Source organism: Aulonocara sp. 'chitande type north' Nkhata Bay, linkage group LG7 (genome assembly GCF_057382095.1).
Source record: "Aulonocara sp. 'chitande type north' Nkhata Bay isolate Kocher_YH1m ecotype deep benthic linkage group LG7, A_spYH_male_GT1.1, whole genome shotgun sequence".
Lineage (NCBI taxonomy): Eukaryota > Metazoa > Chordata > Actinopteri > Cichliformes > Cichlidae > Aulonocara > Aulonocara sp. 'chitande type north' Nkhata Bay.
The window spans coordinates 46,523,445-46,537,561 of record NC_141350.1 but is presented as its reverse complement, the minus strand read 5'-3'; the positions used below and the strand labels follow the sequence as shown (position 1 = coordinate 46,537,561).

Genomic DNA, 14,117 nt, shown 5'->3' with positions numbered 1-14,117 from the left:
AAAACAAAAATTAAGAAACCAGGAAGAGAGCAAATACTTTTATTGCAATACTTGACACTGCTGCCTGCAATGAATATCTAGACCATGCATGCAGGCACCAGAATGATGAGGAGATAACTTGAATACCTGCAACAAGCAACTTTCTACTGTCTTGTAGAATACTTGCCTTTATTTTTGCCTGCTAGACTTCTTTATGGAGCACAGAAGTATTTTTTATACACAGTCGGTATGTGTTAGTCAGTTTAATGCAGACAAAGAGATGTTAAAAAAATGTTAATGTTAAACAAAGGGGTTCTGTATCGGATATGACGTGTGTAAGGTGAAAGTTTGCACGTCTTTTTTATTTAAAAACGCCCTGTATGTAATTATATCCAGGCTTTATGAATAACGTCTGCGCAGCTTTAGTAATAACAAAAGCACAACTCAAACTGGAGCCTACCTAAGGTCAGAGCCAATGAGCGCGGAGCTCGTGCACACCGCGGCCAATGGCTGGTCCCGGGATGCTCGCGCACAACCGTTTGAAGGGCGGTCCTGGGCAGAAAAAGGAAAGTATGGATCTCAGAGCGGCGGAGGTAGTTATTCCCGAAATATATGCAGCGGAGGCGTTTTGGGGGATAAAAGTTAATGAACATATATGTTTTCTTGCTCAGTAAGTAAGCGGGAATTTATTTTACACTCTGTATCTTCATCTTTGCGTTTACACGCAGTTAGGCAACCCGTGTAGTGTGTTTTTGACTGATTAGCTGGGGACTATCAATACCTTCATGGCTCTGATCGCGACTGACCAGAGCTGCAAGCTGAACGGGACTTCAGTGATTTACGGCAGAGCTGGTTCGAGGAAAGAGGTGTTTCGGGGACCCGCGGACGGCTTTAAAACTGCCAAAATGCAGCCCAAAGAAAGTGAGTATTCAACAGATGGTTTGCCCAAAGCCTTTCTGCACAGCCTGAGGACCCTCTTTGACATTTTGGATGACGGTGGTCGGGGCTATGTCCATATCTCAGAGATCGAGAGCCGCTGGCAGGGCGCAGACACTCGGGACCTGCCAGGCGGAGTGCTGGGCTGCCTCAGGAGGGTCACACCACCGCACGGCTGCCTCACTTTTGAGCGCTTTGTTGCCGGGCTCCGGTACTCCATGCTCAACCCGGAGAACAGCTCCAACTTCAAGGCCCAGGCGGCCGTGCACCCGCAGCAGGCTCCGAAGCAGCACCACAAACTCGCACCACTGTCCAAATGCAATGTCGGGACTCGGGTTGAGAACAAGGTCCGCCCGCTGGGGCCGAGTAACGTAACGAACACCCAGCAGCACCGGGCACCCCCTCAGCACAACCGGGCCAGGCCGGAGGAAGGGTCCGGGTACCCGGCGTGTGGACCGGCGCGGTACAGCGCGGGCCTCGATAGACCCGGGCGGAGTTTGGAGCGGATTCCCGTCGCTCCAGAGGGTGGGTGTTACCGCACCGACACGAGCCATGTTACCAACCCGAGCCATGTTACCAACCCGGCACAGCACCAGCAGAGCACGGGCAGGTCCATTGAGTCGCTGGCATTGGAGTCTCCACAGCTCCAGAGACCAAGTAAGTGCCACTAGAAAACTGCAAGTGTGTGAGGGGGCAGCGAGTTCATGCAGGACTCATTATGTCATCATTTATAACAGCAACTCATAACTGCTCACTGAAAACAGATCCATATTTGCTCAGTTATGGATCTGTTTCTCATGCTCAGATGCAAAGACTCACAATATGCTGCTTTCATGTAATTATATGAAATTCCGCGACCTCTGAAATTTCTAGCCAGAGCGATGAATCTTTCAAAGTGTTAATAACTTACTAATAAATGCCAGACATAATTATCAAAGTCCAGTATGATGGCTTTAAATTAGTCTGACTGGCAGAGATTGATCTGAGGTCTGTAAAACAAAGACATTTCTGGCATTTCTTAACCAAAATTAACAATCATTTATTAATGTGCTCGCAGATATTTTGGGGGGCGCATTAACTAAATCGATTTTTATTGTTCCAAAACTAAAGCATCTAATCTGCATCTGAGAAGCTGCTAATTAAGAACACCAGGGCTCAGAAGTAATGACACTAAATTTCTGTGATGAGTCCTTACATTGCATGCATAACCTGAGCTGATATGTCCACTGCAGTCCTACGCTCTTCATTCCCCTATTATAATTTGACTGGGGCTACTGAACCGTGATGTCCACACAAGTGCACAATATCTTCAGAGTTTCTTGCAAGTCACTGTTTGTTATTCAGCTGGGGTTTTTCACATGTGAAAAAAGGGAACATTGAAGAGAGTCCAGTAACAGTCTCTGGGATTTTGATAGCACGTTATGGCATTATGTCATGGCTTAAACAGAGGGTCTGCTGCAGTCACGAGTGCTTAGTTGAATAATTGCCATCGTTAACCCTAAGATAGGTCAGAGATTATGTTAGAAACTACAGAGATTTAGAGTTTCATTCGAGTCTTCAGTATTTAGCTTTCTGGTCTTACACCACTACTGTGGTGAAGTTCTTAAATATATACATGCTGTCATATATGGAATGACAGTTCTTTTTTGCCCTTTCATATAGTCACATACACTCAGCTTGAGTCTGTTCGAGTTTGCATCATATCTGTACACTCAGGCCTGTGCGGAGCTACAATAAGAGTGACACTCTTGCCATCTCTCTGTTGAGCCCACAGGGCTTTAGTTGCATATACCATTTGAGAACAGTGTGAATTCTGATTTTCACTCATGCTCAGATGCAAAGACTCACATACGTCTATTCTGCTTTTTGTCTTTTGTGGCGCTGTGATTAAATGAAATCGAGGGAAACCCTTACATTTTAAACAGCATTGTTCTTCCAGCTTTGTGACCCCACCTCTGGGATGAACTGGAATTAGGTGCTGACTACGATCCGGATTCCAAAATCAGCAAAAGTTTGCATGCTGATATAATGGCGCATTAATGGCAGAAATGTTAAAGCATCAAAGCAAGAGTGTGCAGCTTATGTGTCCACACACTTTGGGGCATAATACAGACTGACCAGCAGTGTTCATGCTGTAATCTCTCACATGCAGCCAAACCCTGTTGGATTAGTCCAGATTACAGCACACAGGCCAGGACTTTCTGAATCACGGCAGCAGTGAAATCCTCCTCAACGCTGTGAACTTCATCACATATCCCAGACACTCACTCTGTCTTTCTCTGTCTCCTGGTTTAGTGAAAGCTGTGCACTCTAATCTAAAAATCTGATGATGATAAAATACCACAGAGTACCACTGAGATGTGGTACATATAGATTTTGAATAGTTTGGAGATAATGCCCACTTAACGTGAACCTGCATGTACTTCAGCTGTGACAGCATGATCTTGGAAAGAGGAAAACATTCACTTAACTCCACATTCATAGGTATAGAGGCCAGGAGAAGAGTTAAAGTAGATGTGGGCAAAAGAATAAGGATGATTTTTAATTAGATTAGACTGATACCAGTGCTGCTGTCGAATCAGTTCACAGCTTTGATTCTTTATTGATTCGCTCACTGATTCCTGATTATTATTCATGTGGAAAAAAGCAGGCCTGTGCAGATTCAGTGTCAGTGATGCAAGAGTTTCATTAACTCTCTGTCTGAATGGAGTGTAGAAACAGTATTTTAAAAAAAAGGGCTTGACTGCCTCAAGTTTGACATCACTGTTTTGCAATTTGCTACTGTTAGACAAACATTCAAGCATTGGTGAAAGAATGTGATACACCTCAAGGGAAGAGATTGTGACGGATTAGACAATCTGGAACCAGTTTGCAACCTGAACCGCTTCTCTGTCACTGCAGAGAAACCTTGTTAGATCTATAGAGTAACTGGAAGCAGATCTACACCTGCTTGGACTGAAATCAAAGTCTGTCCCTTTTTTTTAAGAAATAATCCTAACCCGATGTCTTCTGTCAGTCCTTCCCTTGTTAAACATTAAAGTGCTGCACACTGCTGGCTTTAGAAGCACCAACAAGGCTCAGGAAACAGCTCAGATGCTTTACATCCCTATAAGCATTCACACAAGGGACAATGACCATATGCACACTTTAAAATAAAACAGAAAATAGAAATGCTGCCACATCAGTGCACATTTACAGAGTGCAGCTCCCTCCTGTGGTAAAAACTGGCAGCCCAAATACATCAGTTCAAGCATTTTCTTACTCTTTGTGAACTGTTAGAGTAACATGCATTCTCATATGCGACGTTTTTCATCTGAAAGTACTTTGGAAATCAGAGTATGACAAACAATTAAATAAATAAATTAAAAAAATCTTTTAAAATAACTGGAAAAAAGCAGCCAGTGTCCAAAGAAAACATTTGATTTGAAAGACCTTCAAATAGCCTGAAGAGATATTGCTCAAGACAACAAAAAATTACAAGAAAGTTTCCTAGAAAGAAATGAGGAGTGGCTCAAGAGGAACAGAGTGTTGGTGTGACAGAGGAGGATGCTGAGGATAGTGTGAGATGGAGGCAGATGATCCATTGTGGCGACCCTTAAAGCGAGCAGCCAAAAGAAGAATAATTATAGAAGTATGTCATAGTGCAGCAAAGAATAGGAGTATTTTTACTTTACTGTGCAAGATTGTCACTTTTTCAAATGTTTTTACAGCGCAGTGTATTGTGTTTTTAATCCACTGTCATCAGGAATAACCGAGTGCACGCCAGACTGCATTGCTATGCTGAAACTGTCTGTTTCACGTTTGTCTAGGTGTTGTGAAATCAGGTTTGCCGAGGTCTCAAAGTGAATCAGCTACAGGATTTACCGGCGGCTCAAGGCGACACGGGCGGAGCCGGGAAGAGCAGAGGAGGCATACCATTTCCAATGGAGTGGATTACGGAATGGTTGGTGAATGAAAAGCAGACAAACACATTCGTTTCAGGTTTTTATGAAGTTACCATGCAAACGGGAATAAACAGACCAGCTGGAAAATGTTACATGTTTAAGCCTGTTTGGAAAAGCAAAGATAAGTTAAGCAGTGACCCTTAAGCCATATACACGTTGTAGTTTAGCAGGCGGCCCTTTTCACTGTTTTATTTGTGCTGGAGTTTCATAGAGAGACTGAGGCCTGTGTGGAAACTTAATGAAAAACAGACAAATATCTATTTTGACAAGTTTAGAAAGCATTTCCAGAGCAGGCTCTATTCTGCTTCACCTCCTATTGGCCCACACATTCCCCTCCCATCCCTCTGCCCCCCTGCCTCCCCCTCTGACTCCGCCCCTCCCACCCTCTGGTCCAGCGCTCGCTCTCCCTCTCTCCCCCTGCCTCAACGTTTTCCACTCTTTCCAGCTCACCTCTTCTCCCTCTTCCTTTTGCGTGTTTTTGTCAGCGTCTCCGTGTCTTTCTTTTTCCCCTGGCCTCTGTGTCTGGAGAAATTTACTGACCGGCTCCCCTCCTTCTTCCTCTATCCCAGCCCCTTTCCTCCTCCTCCCCTCACTCCCCTCTGTCCCTCCCACCCCAGGCCGGCTTGGCCCGCTGCTGCCCTGATGGTAGTGAGCCGAGTTGGGCCCAGGGGCCTAGTAGAAGTAGAGGACTCGCTTGGCAGGCCTGGCCCAGCTTTAACGGCTGTGTGGGTGGCCTACACTACCGTCTTCATCCCCCTCAGCAGTAGCCTCTACAGCAGCAAGGCCCTGCACTTTTTCCTCTGGGTGAGTAGGTTGAGAGGGATGGAGAAGGAGAGGGAGAGATAGCCTCTATCCTCTTTGACTATCTGTGAGATGGTTTTGTAAATAAAAAGGTTACACTGTTGAAGATTTTGTATTGGTATTTAATTGTGTCAGCGTCAGTAAAGATTTCCCAGTAGCTTTTTGATGTATGAGCTGAAATGGACAGTAGAAATTAACAATTTGTACTTATGAGGTTTTTCTTTGTGCCCAAAATTGTGAGAAAGTTACAAAGTAACAAAGATTTTTTTTGGTGGTTACAGTGTCTCCATTGTGAGGATTTGATACAGTTTGAGTGTAAGTTTGACTTTTTGGGTTATGATTTAAAAAAAAAAGTCTCTAAGAAGTCTGATTAATTAAAGAAAATGTAACTAAATGATGTGAGTTAGCTGATTGACAGCATGCCATTTTAAACCATTTCTTCACCAATGTATGCACTTCCTGCCTTAGTTTCTTTAATATTCAGGTATATTAAATATGTCAGGAAAGGAGACTTGCCAATTAATCAAATGATCAGAATAAGTCTTCATAAATATCCTTGTTTTTATCACTTTTAGCTTGAAAACACCTTGTGTTCTTTGAATCAGTTTGGTATCAAATCTGTGCTTTTGTGTGCATTCATGACAGCACGGAAGCACAAGTCTTCCATAACCCTTTAAGCTTTTTGCTGTTCTACTTCTTCTGTGAGTATTTTCTCTTTTTTGCACCCTTTGGGAGATTTGATACTGGTGCTTCATTCTAAACATGGACTCCCCCCTCCGACCATTTCATTATCAGAGGCCCCCTCCTCTCCTCTTCATTTGTGAACACTCTCACTTTAGTGTGAGTGAGAGTGAGTTTTGGTGAAGGATTTTAGTGTGTTGTCAGGCAGCGTTTCCCGCATGTTTACTGGTGTATGAGCGATGATCTGTGGAATGTAGGGAGCTGTGCAGGGTTGGCTGGATGGATGGAGCCATGGGTGGATAGATAGACATAGATGACACACCAGGTGGCTGAATGCCAACAGTGAGGCCTTGACTGTGGCTGCTTGCTGCATGGACAGCCTGGTCAGCACAACTCATTGCAGCCTTGCTGGGCTGCAAACACACACACACACAAACATGCTTTTTCTCTCACACATCTCTTCCTCTCTGTCTCTCTTTCACAAACACTGGGGTGGCCATAGCTGAAGTGCTGTTTACCCCATTCTTAGGTTGCTGTGCGGTTGCCATAGGGCTGGGGGTGATTGCTCCTCTAAACATTGTTCATGATGGGAGAGAGTCCCACACAATTGGTGTGGCGCCATTGTCTCAGCCAGCACAAAAGAGCGTGCTGCGGATGCCCTTGTGAAAGGACTGGAGTTTGTCTACCATGCAGAGTGCTGGCAAAAAAATAAAAATAAATCAGTGATTAGATTTCATCTTGATTCGAAAGCGCACTTAGTGATGTCACGAAACTTAAATGTTTTCATTCATTAGAGTCTCAGTGGGGAATCTATCCAGAAATTAACTTCAGGCGAGTTTGGTTTAGGTTCTTAACCAAGCTTTTCTCTTCCTCTTTCTTTTCACTCTCCTACATCTGCTTTTCAATTTCAACTCACGCAGTTGAAGCAAATGAAAGAGCTGGAGCAGGAGAAGGATTCCCTGCTGGCGGGCCTGGAAGTGGTGGAGCGGGCCCGAGAATGGTACCAGGACCAAATCCACAATGTCACAGAGAGACAGCGGCACATCGGCCAAAGCTCACACTGTGCGGTCAGTTCAAACACTACTGTGAAACAGCTACAAAGTGTGATATGCATTTAAAATAAAACTTATAGACCATGTTGCATCACAAGACGGTGCTTCTGAAATATCTAGAATAAGGACTAATTGTTTAAAACAATTATAAATTGTTAGTCTGTGAAATGAATGAAAACACTAAGAATGAGGCTGCGACTGTCTCAGTAATTTGTTGTGATATTGCATTCAGTGTGAACTGGAGGTTGCACGGTTTGAGTGCTCTTCGTGAAAATCGAAGTAGGCAATATGTTTTGTTTTATTTTATTTTTTTTAAATTAACACAAGTTGCCCAACAGGGATCTACGACCGTGCACTATTTCAGGCTTTAGAAAATCTAGTTAATTATGGGCGACTTTAGGGAATCACATTTCTTAAAAGATCAGCTGAATATTATGAAGCATTAGAAAAAGTACAAAAGGCTGTATTCTATCATTGTAAAGTCTTTACCTTTCAATATAAAGCACCTTAAGGCAACTCCTGTGATTTCATGATATGAATAAAAATGTGAATATAAATAATAGACATGGTGATGGAGCTGATTAAAGAGAAGACTTTCATGTCAGAAAGTTGGGTTTGAAATGTTGTATTTATTTGTTTTTTTAATTGAAGGGCTTATAGTAATCTGCAGGATGATGGTGGAGTCTTTATTTTCTTATTTCTGCCTACTGCAGCTTTGATATGATTTGACTTTGCTTCAAATCAGTTATTAATTAATCAACTTTGCTCACCTCGTGTCACAGAAGTATGACATTTTTTCAGTCATTTATATAGACTGTATATAAAAGATGGATGTGGCTAACATCTGATCCTTTTTTGAAGTCACTAATTTAGTAGTGCATTGTTAGTCACAGAGTAAAAGAAAGTGCTTACCAAGGTTATTATCGTTAACGAAAACTAACGAAATAACGAAAACTAGAAGTGAAAAAACATTTTCGTTAACGGAAATAAAAATAAAAACAAAAAAAGGAAAACTAACTAAAACTGTAATGAGTGTTCACAAAACTAACTAAAATTAACTGAATTTATAGCAAAAATGTGTTTAGTTTTCATTGATGTGTGCGTGTCATACAATAGTCAAGGGTGAAAATGAAGTTTAGTGTCCAGATTTTTTTCTTGCTGTGTCTCATTATGCCAGCAGGTGGCAGTACGTTAGTCGAGTCGTCTGTGTTGCTGCTCCGTCCACGCGCAGAATCATGTCAGGAAAAGTCGGGAGAAAGCGCCAGAGTCCAATTTGGGATTACTTTGAATATGACTGTGTTTTGGATAAAGCAAGTGTCTTGTAGTGGAAAGAGACAAATTATGAGGGACATTTCTAAAGGGGAAAAAAATCCCACAAACCTTAAAGTGCACTTGAAAAGCTCACACAAGAAGGCTAACCTAGCTTACCTTGAGAAGGTAAGGGAGCGCACTCAAACCTCATCCCCAGAAAACAGAAGCTAACCCCAGGCAGGCAGCGTGATGCATCCCGAGACAACAGGACGGGGATATCTACATAACTGTGTGAGTCAATTGCCTTCAAAAGGTTTATCAATTCACTTGAACCAAAATTACGAACACCCGGTGCTGCAAGAGTTAAGTCTCATTGGGGCCAAGATATAAATTTTATATTTGCCTGGTATCAATGGTTGTTCATCTGCCTTTATTTATTTATTTAAAGAACCCATAGGTGGGAATGTGAGTTGTCTGTCTCTGCGTGTTAGCCCTGCGACAGACAGGCGACCTGTCCAGAGTGCAGGGTATGGTAGCTGGAATAGCAACATACCCAAGGATAAGCAGAAGAGAATGACTGATATGATGAAACTGGGATTTTGTTGCACTTAATTATTGCAAACACAACTAAAACTATAACTGAAACTAATCAAAACTAAACTGAAACTAAGGATTTTCAAAAAAATAAAAACTAAACTAAACTAGCAAACAATTGGTAAAAACTAATTAAAACTGATATAAAATTGAAAATCTGAAGTCAAAACTAAATAAAAATAAAAACTAATGAAAATTGCAAAACTATTAAAACCCTGGTGCTTACTGAGCAAATAAATCAAAGTCACTTTCACAGTGGTAGGCTGTAATGGTACTGGAGGTGGGGTGAGGGGTCATTTAAAAGTTTTTTTTTCAAATATAATAACAACAACAACAACAACAACAACAACAACAACAACAACAATAATACGAATAATAAAATATATAAGATTATATAAGAATTTAAGATTTAACAAAATATATAAATACAAAGGAATTCATAATGTTAAAAATGGCAACTTAAAAAAAAACTAGTAGCACAAGCTGATATATACATATATACATTTTTCCCCCATTATGTTTTTCTTTTGAAATCCTGGGGGGAAAAAAACGTTAGTATCTAAAAGTGATTTTTCATTTTTCTGACCAATTTTTGATCTTAAACTTGTCTTATCTTTTGTTATTAGCTTGAAAGAAATTTAAATGGGAAAGTAAGGCTGTTGATGGAAAATCATCAGGATTAATGAATGAGGACACATAGGAAATGCTTTATTTTCCACAGAGTCTCAGTTTTAAGGTTGGGCGGATTAAGCAGTGTGAAGTTTGGGAATGGCTGCTACATACAAAAAGAAGTGACCCCCTGCTGGCCATTAGAAAGAATGCAGGTTTAAGGCACTACTTCCATCTTTTATATACAACTTTCTGCTATAGCCTTTCCAGTCACTGCTTGTAAATGTGAGCGAGAAATGCAGGAAACTGATAATTTAAGGGCAGGAGAAGAGTAATTCAGTTACCTCAGACAAAATAAAAATATGTAACAAGGCTTGGTTTATGTCTCTGCAACTGTTTTTCAAGCACTTTTACCTGATTGGACACAATTTTTGACCTGAGCTTACAAATGCTTTGTCAAGTCACCATCCCAGCTTGCCATGGGATCTTTCTTTCTCTTGATGCTTGAATGTCATCCTGATCGTTTTTTCATGCTCTCTCGTTTGCAGGATTTTTTCACAGAAGCCAATCAGAGTCGCATGAATGCTCTCATTCCCAAATTACAAGAAGCCAACCGCTGCCTTAATGAGCTTATTTCCTGCACGGGAATGGTGAGTTTATCTTTTGTTTTTCTTTGTTTTAGGATTTAAGCAGAGTCAGGCATTGCTAATGATTTGGGATTTATTAGTGTAATCTAATTACAACCCCTAAGTTTGGATTTAAACTTTTCTCGACCTTTTCAAAATGTCCAATAGCCAGAACATGCTTAGCACGCCCAGCTCCTGAGGAACTCTTTATGTGGGGTTTCAATATTGTCTTTCTCTGTTGTCTGTAGATAAAGTGCAATGTCAGCTTGTGTAAATTGTGTAATGTTGTAATGTATGTGTTTGTAATAAGCCAACCACAACCCTACCAGGCCTGAATATTTGCTACTCTAATGAAAGACTTGGGGTTAAGAATCAGCATTTTTTAGAATAAAATCCCCGAGAGTCACAAAACCTGAGAAACAGTATGCTTATAATCATTTAGCTGTAATAAAGCACGTGGGTCTCGGCATTATCAGAGTTTTATTAAATGACATCAAATGAAAGAAATTAAATAAAAATAAGTGGAATGTATTTAAAACCTAATTTTGTCCTACTCAGAGTATCTCTTTTCTTTTTGTTACCTGGAAATGTTGAATGCAGTAAATATTTCTCAAAATAATAATAAATAGCCTGAAGCAGGCAAAGCAGTTAAAGGGAAGCCAGGTTAATGTTCAACATGTTAATTTTGTTACTCTGTGACACACTGTGGCAGAGCTGAAGTGTAACAGGTTCCTGTTCGTTTCTTAGCAGCCATTTCCTTCCAGCGGCGCTCAGACAGCAGCTCTCTCAGCTAACGCCCAGCCTCCTGCTCCAGCTCCTCCACAAGCCATTCAGAGACTGAAGGACCAGAACCGCCTCCTCACGCAGGTTTTATATATTTAATCTGTCACCAATAACCAACCAAACATACTGTTTGTTTGTTTTTTTTAAGCCTGCACACTTATTTTCTCTTCTACCTTTTCTTTAAGGAGGTGACGGAGAAAAGCGAGCGGATCACCCAGCTGGAGCAGGAGAAGTCTGCTTTGATAAAGCAGCTTTTTGAGGCCCGAGCCCGCAGTGCACAAGACACAAGCACCTTGGATTCCACCTTTATCTGAAAAAAAAAGAAATAAAAAAGAAACTCCACCCAACACCAAACGTCAGCTAGGAGACAACACGATGATGTCATATCAGCACGCCGGTAATCTGAAACTGACTCCTGTTTACCCAGCTGCCCGTTCAGGACAGTGATGCACATTTAGCCATAAATGCGAGCACTCCAACCCAAATCAAACCACGCACTGCTGCTAGATGCAAGCGCTCCTGATCCTAACCCTGATCTTGTCTAAATCCGTTTTCTTTTTTTTTCTTTTTTTACTTCTCGTTGTACGAGTACTGCAGTAACACTCCTGGTAGGGTTAGAAACTTGAGGCTCATGGTCCCATCACTCCATTTCTTGCAGGATTAGAGGATCTCCACTGCACAACAAACAAATAACGAGAACGTTTACATTCACCGGGAGTCCACCATCGCTCCTTAAGTAGCGGTTTGAGAAGCTATTGGACAGTGGAAGTGGCAGGGAGGAGACATTTCTCTTGGAATAAAACGCCATACTCTTAAACAAGGAAAACAAATCATTAGCTGGATACACTTGCTGTGACCTACATACATTTTTTTTTTAAGTTTGGTACTTTTATTTCAATCTGTATAAGAAACACTGTGTCCCCGACTTTCAGTATTTCTCCCCTTTGATGTAAATGAATCCTTAATAGCACGTTTCCCTGATTTCAAAAGCTGACAGAGATGAATTAATGAAAGAGCGGTTTGTATTTCATAGTAGCATGTTAAATGTTCCTCAATTTTTGAATGTTATTATCTTTTTTTAAAGACTGGAGAAAAAAAATATGGAAGGATAGCCTACTATCCAATGAGAGGCAGAGGTGGATTAGGGAAATTTGGAAGTTTGCATGTGGAAGAAAGCTGCGGAGCATGAACGTAGTAGATGGTGAATGTTTCGGAAAAGCTGCTGCCAGAAAAAAACCAGTAATACAGATAAACAAAAGAAGCACTGATCACTTCGATACAATGGAGTGTTCTGTTGGGAAATATTATTCCCTAGAATTTGCGCTGGTGTTGCTTTGACTTATAACATTTGCTTAAACACTCCTGATGGTCAAACTGATAGCAGCAGCCTGCCACCCTGTGAACGCAGCTGAAGAGAATGGCAGACATCTGGCTTCCAGCCTCGCTGATGCAGGACAAGCTAGGGCTGTGCGATATGACCAAAATCTCATATCCCAATATAAGAATTCTATCGTCCGATAACGATATAAATCACAAAAATGTAACATTTTCTGTAAATTCTGTGAATCTCGGGCGGCTCGACTTGCGGGAAGTGTTTCCAGCTGCGCGTCATGTAGCTGGAGTCGAGTGTTTTAACCGATGCATGAAACAATACATTTTTAGACATAAGTTGTAAAGGCCGCCGTTTTCTTTGTGAGTATTTATTACACGGCGTGCTGCGGGGAAAAGCCTGTTCTAACGTTTGAGTCTACGGTTTAGTTTTTAGCACCTGGCGGCTCTTTTTTACTTCTCATCCGTAAATAATCTGCTCTTTCACGTGATTCAGTTTATTTTGAAAAGTCTCAACAGGATCTTGAGCTTTATTGTGAAAGGTTTATGTGGAACATAAACAAGCGGACACGCGATGCTGTTACCGTCGTTGTTGTTAACCACAACGCATAAAAACAGGCGCTTGTCCGTCCGTAGTGTGGTTATATTACATATAAGAGAAAGAGAGAACTTTAAGAAATTAATATAGCCACTACAGTGACCATCAAAATGATGAAAAAATATTGCCGTAAAGTTTATTTTGCGACACCACGAAACAAACGATAGCGTAAAATGAAACGATAGATGTTTTTATATCGTCATCCGATATATATCGTTATATCGAACAGCCCTAGGACAACTTGATCCACAGAGGCTCAAACGATCTGGTGCCAGACACCACAGGACACCCCTGGAGGACCTGCCTCGATGACCTGAGGGATCAGATTTTAGGATTTAGAAGCCAGGTGGGGGAACTATACTAAATCACTCTATTCTCTGAAAAGATTTCACTTTGAATCTTAGAGATTAAAACGCTAGCACAGATGTGAAAACCCTGTTTTGTCCTGTTATGTTTCCCCTTTTACCAGCAGTCTGCAAGTTTACAGGAGTACTGTTTAGTTTGTGGGTGGAAATAGAAATAATTAAACACATTATGGTTTAATAGCAACTGTATGGTACTGCTGGGATGTCTGCGTATAACAGTTTCTGTGCCGTGTGGGTGTCCAGCCCCAACTTGTTTGATTGTATGTTTCTTGCTGCTCAAACTGCATGATGTGTGAAACTCTTTTTCCTTCTGCTTTCTATTGAGAGGACTTCAGGTTAAATGTCAGAAATAAACATGACAGCGATGACACTGGTTCTGTGGTTCTTCGAGATGCATTTTCCCACAAGCTTTGCTGACGCTAAACACTTAAATTAAAGAATAAACATTATAAAAACAGCACAATATGACACAAACGAATGATAGTTGTTTGAATCGGAGCTCTTTTCATATCGATTATCTTTCAGTGTGAACAAAGCTTATTTAAAAGAAATGTGGATGCTGATGCAAA

General features: G+C 41.3%; 1 protein-coding gene across 2 annotated transcripts; it reads left to right on the top strand.

The window, feature by feature from the left end:
• The first annotated feature begins 538 nt into the window (after nucleotides 1–538).
• On the top strand, nucleotides 539–13,916 carry sapcd2 (suppressor APC domain containing 2). Of its 2 annotated transcripts, none has more exons than XM_086300810.1 (6): nucleotides 539–1,572; nucleotides 4,725–4,858; nucleotides 7,262–7,408; nucleotides 10,396–10,497; nucleotides 11,224–11,340; nucleotides 11,442–13,916. In XM_086300810.1, the coding sequence occupies exons 1-6, from the start codon at nucleotides 765–767 to the stop codon at nucleotides 11,568–11,570; spliced, it is 1,437 nt and encodes a 478-aa protein (XP_086156936.1). In that variant the 5' UTR covers nucleotides 539–764; the 3' UTR covers nucleotides 11,571–13,916. The 2 variants fall into 2 exon arrangements, with proteins under 2 accessions (XP_086156936.1, XP_086156935.1); XM_086300809.1 differs by having other exon boundaries at nucleotides 11,221–11,340.
• The last annotated feature ends 201 nt before the right edge of the window (nucleotides 13,917–14,117 follow it).

Excerpts from the sequence above, each read along its gene's own strand:
- sapcd2 (XM_086300809.1), top strand. The coding sequence starts at position 765 with ATGGCTCTGATCGCGACTGACCAGAGCTGCAAGCTGAACGGGACTTCA. Across the intron at positions 4,859-7,261 it reads ATGGAGTGGATTACGGAATG|TTGAAGCAAATGAAAGAGCT; the intron begins GTTGGTGAATGA and ends CAACTCACGCAG. Across the intron at positions 11,341-11,441 it reads AGAACCGCCTCCTCACGCAG|GAGGTGACGGAGAAAAGCGA; the intron begins GTTTTATATATT and ends CTTTTCTTTAAG.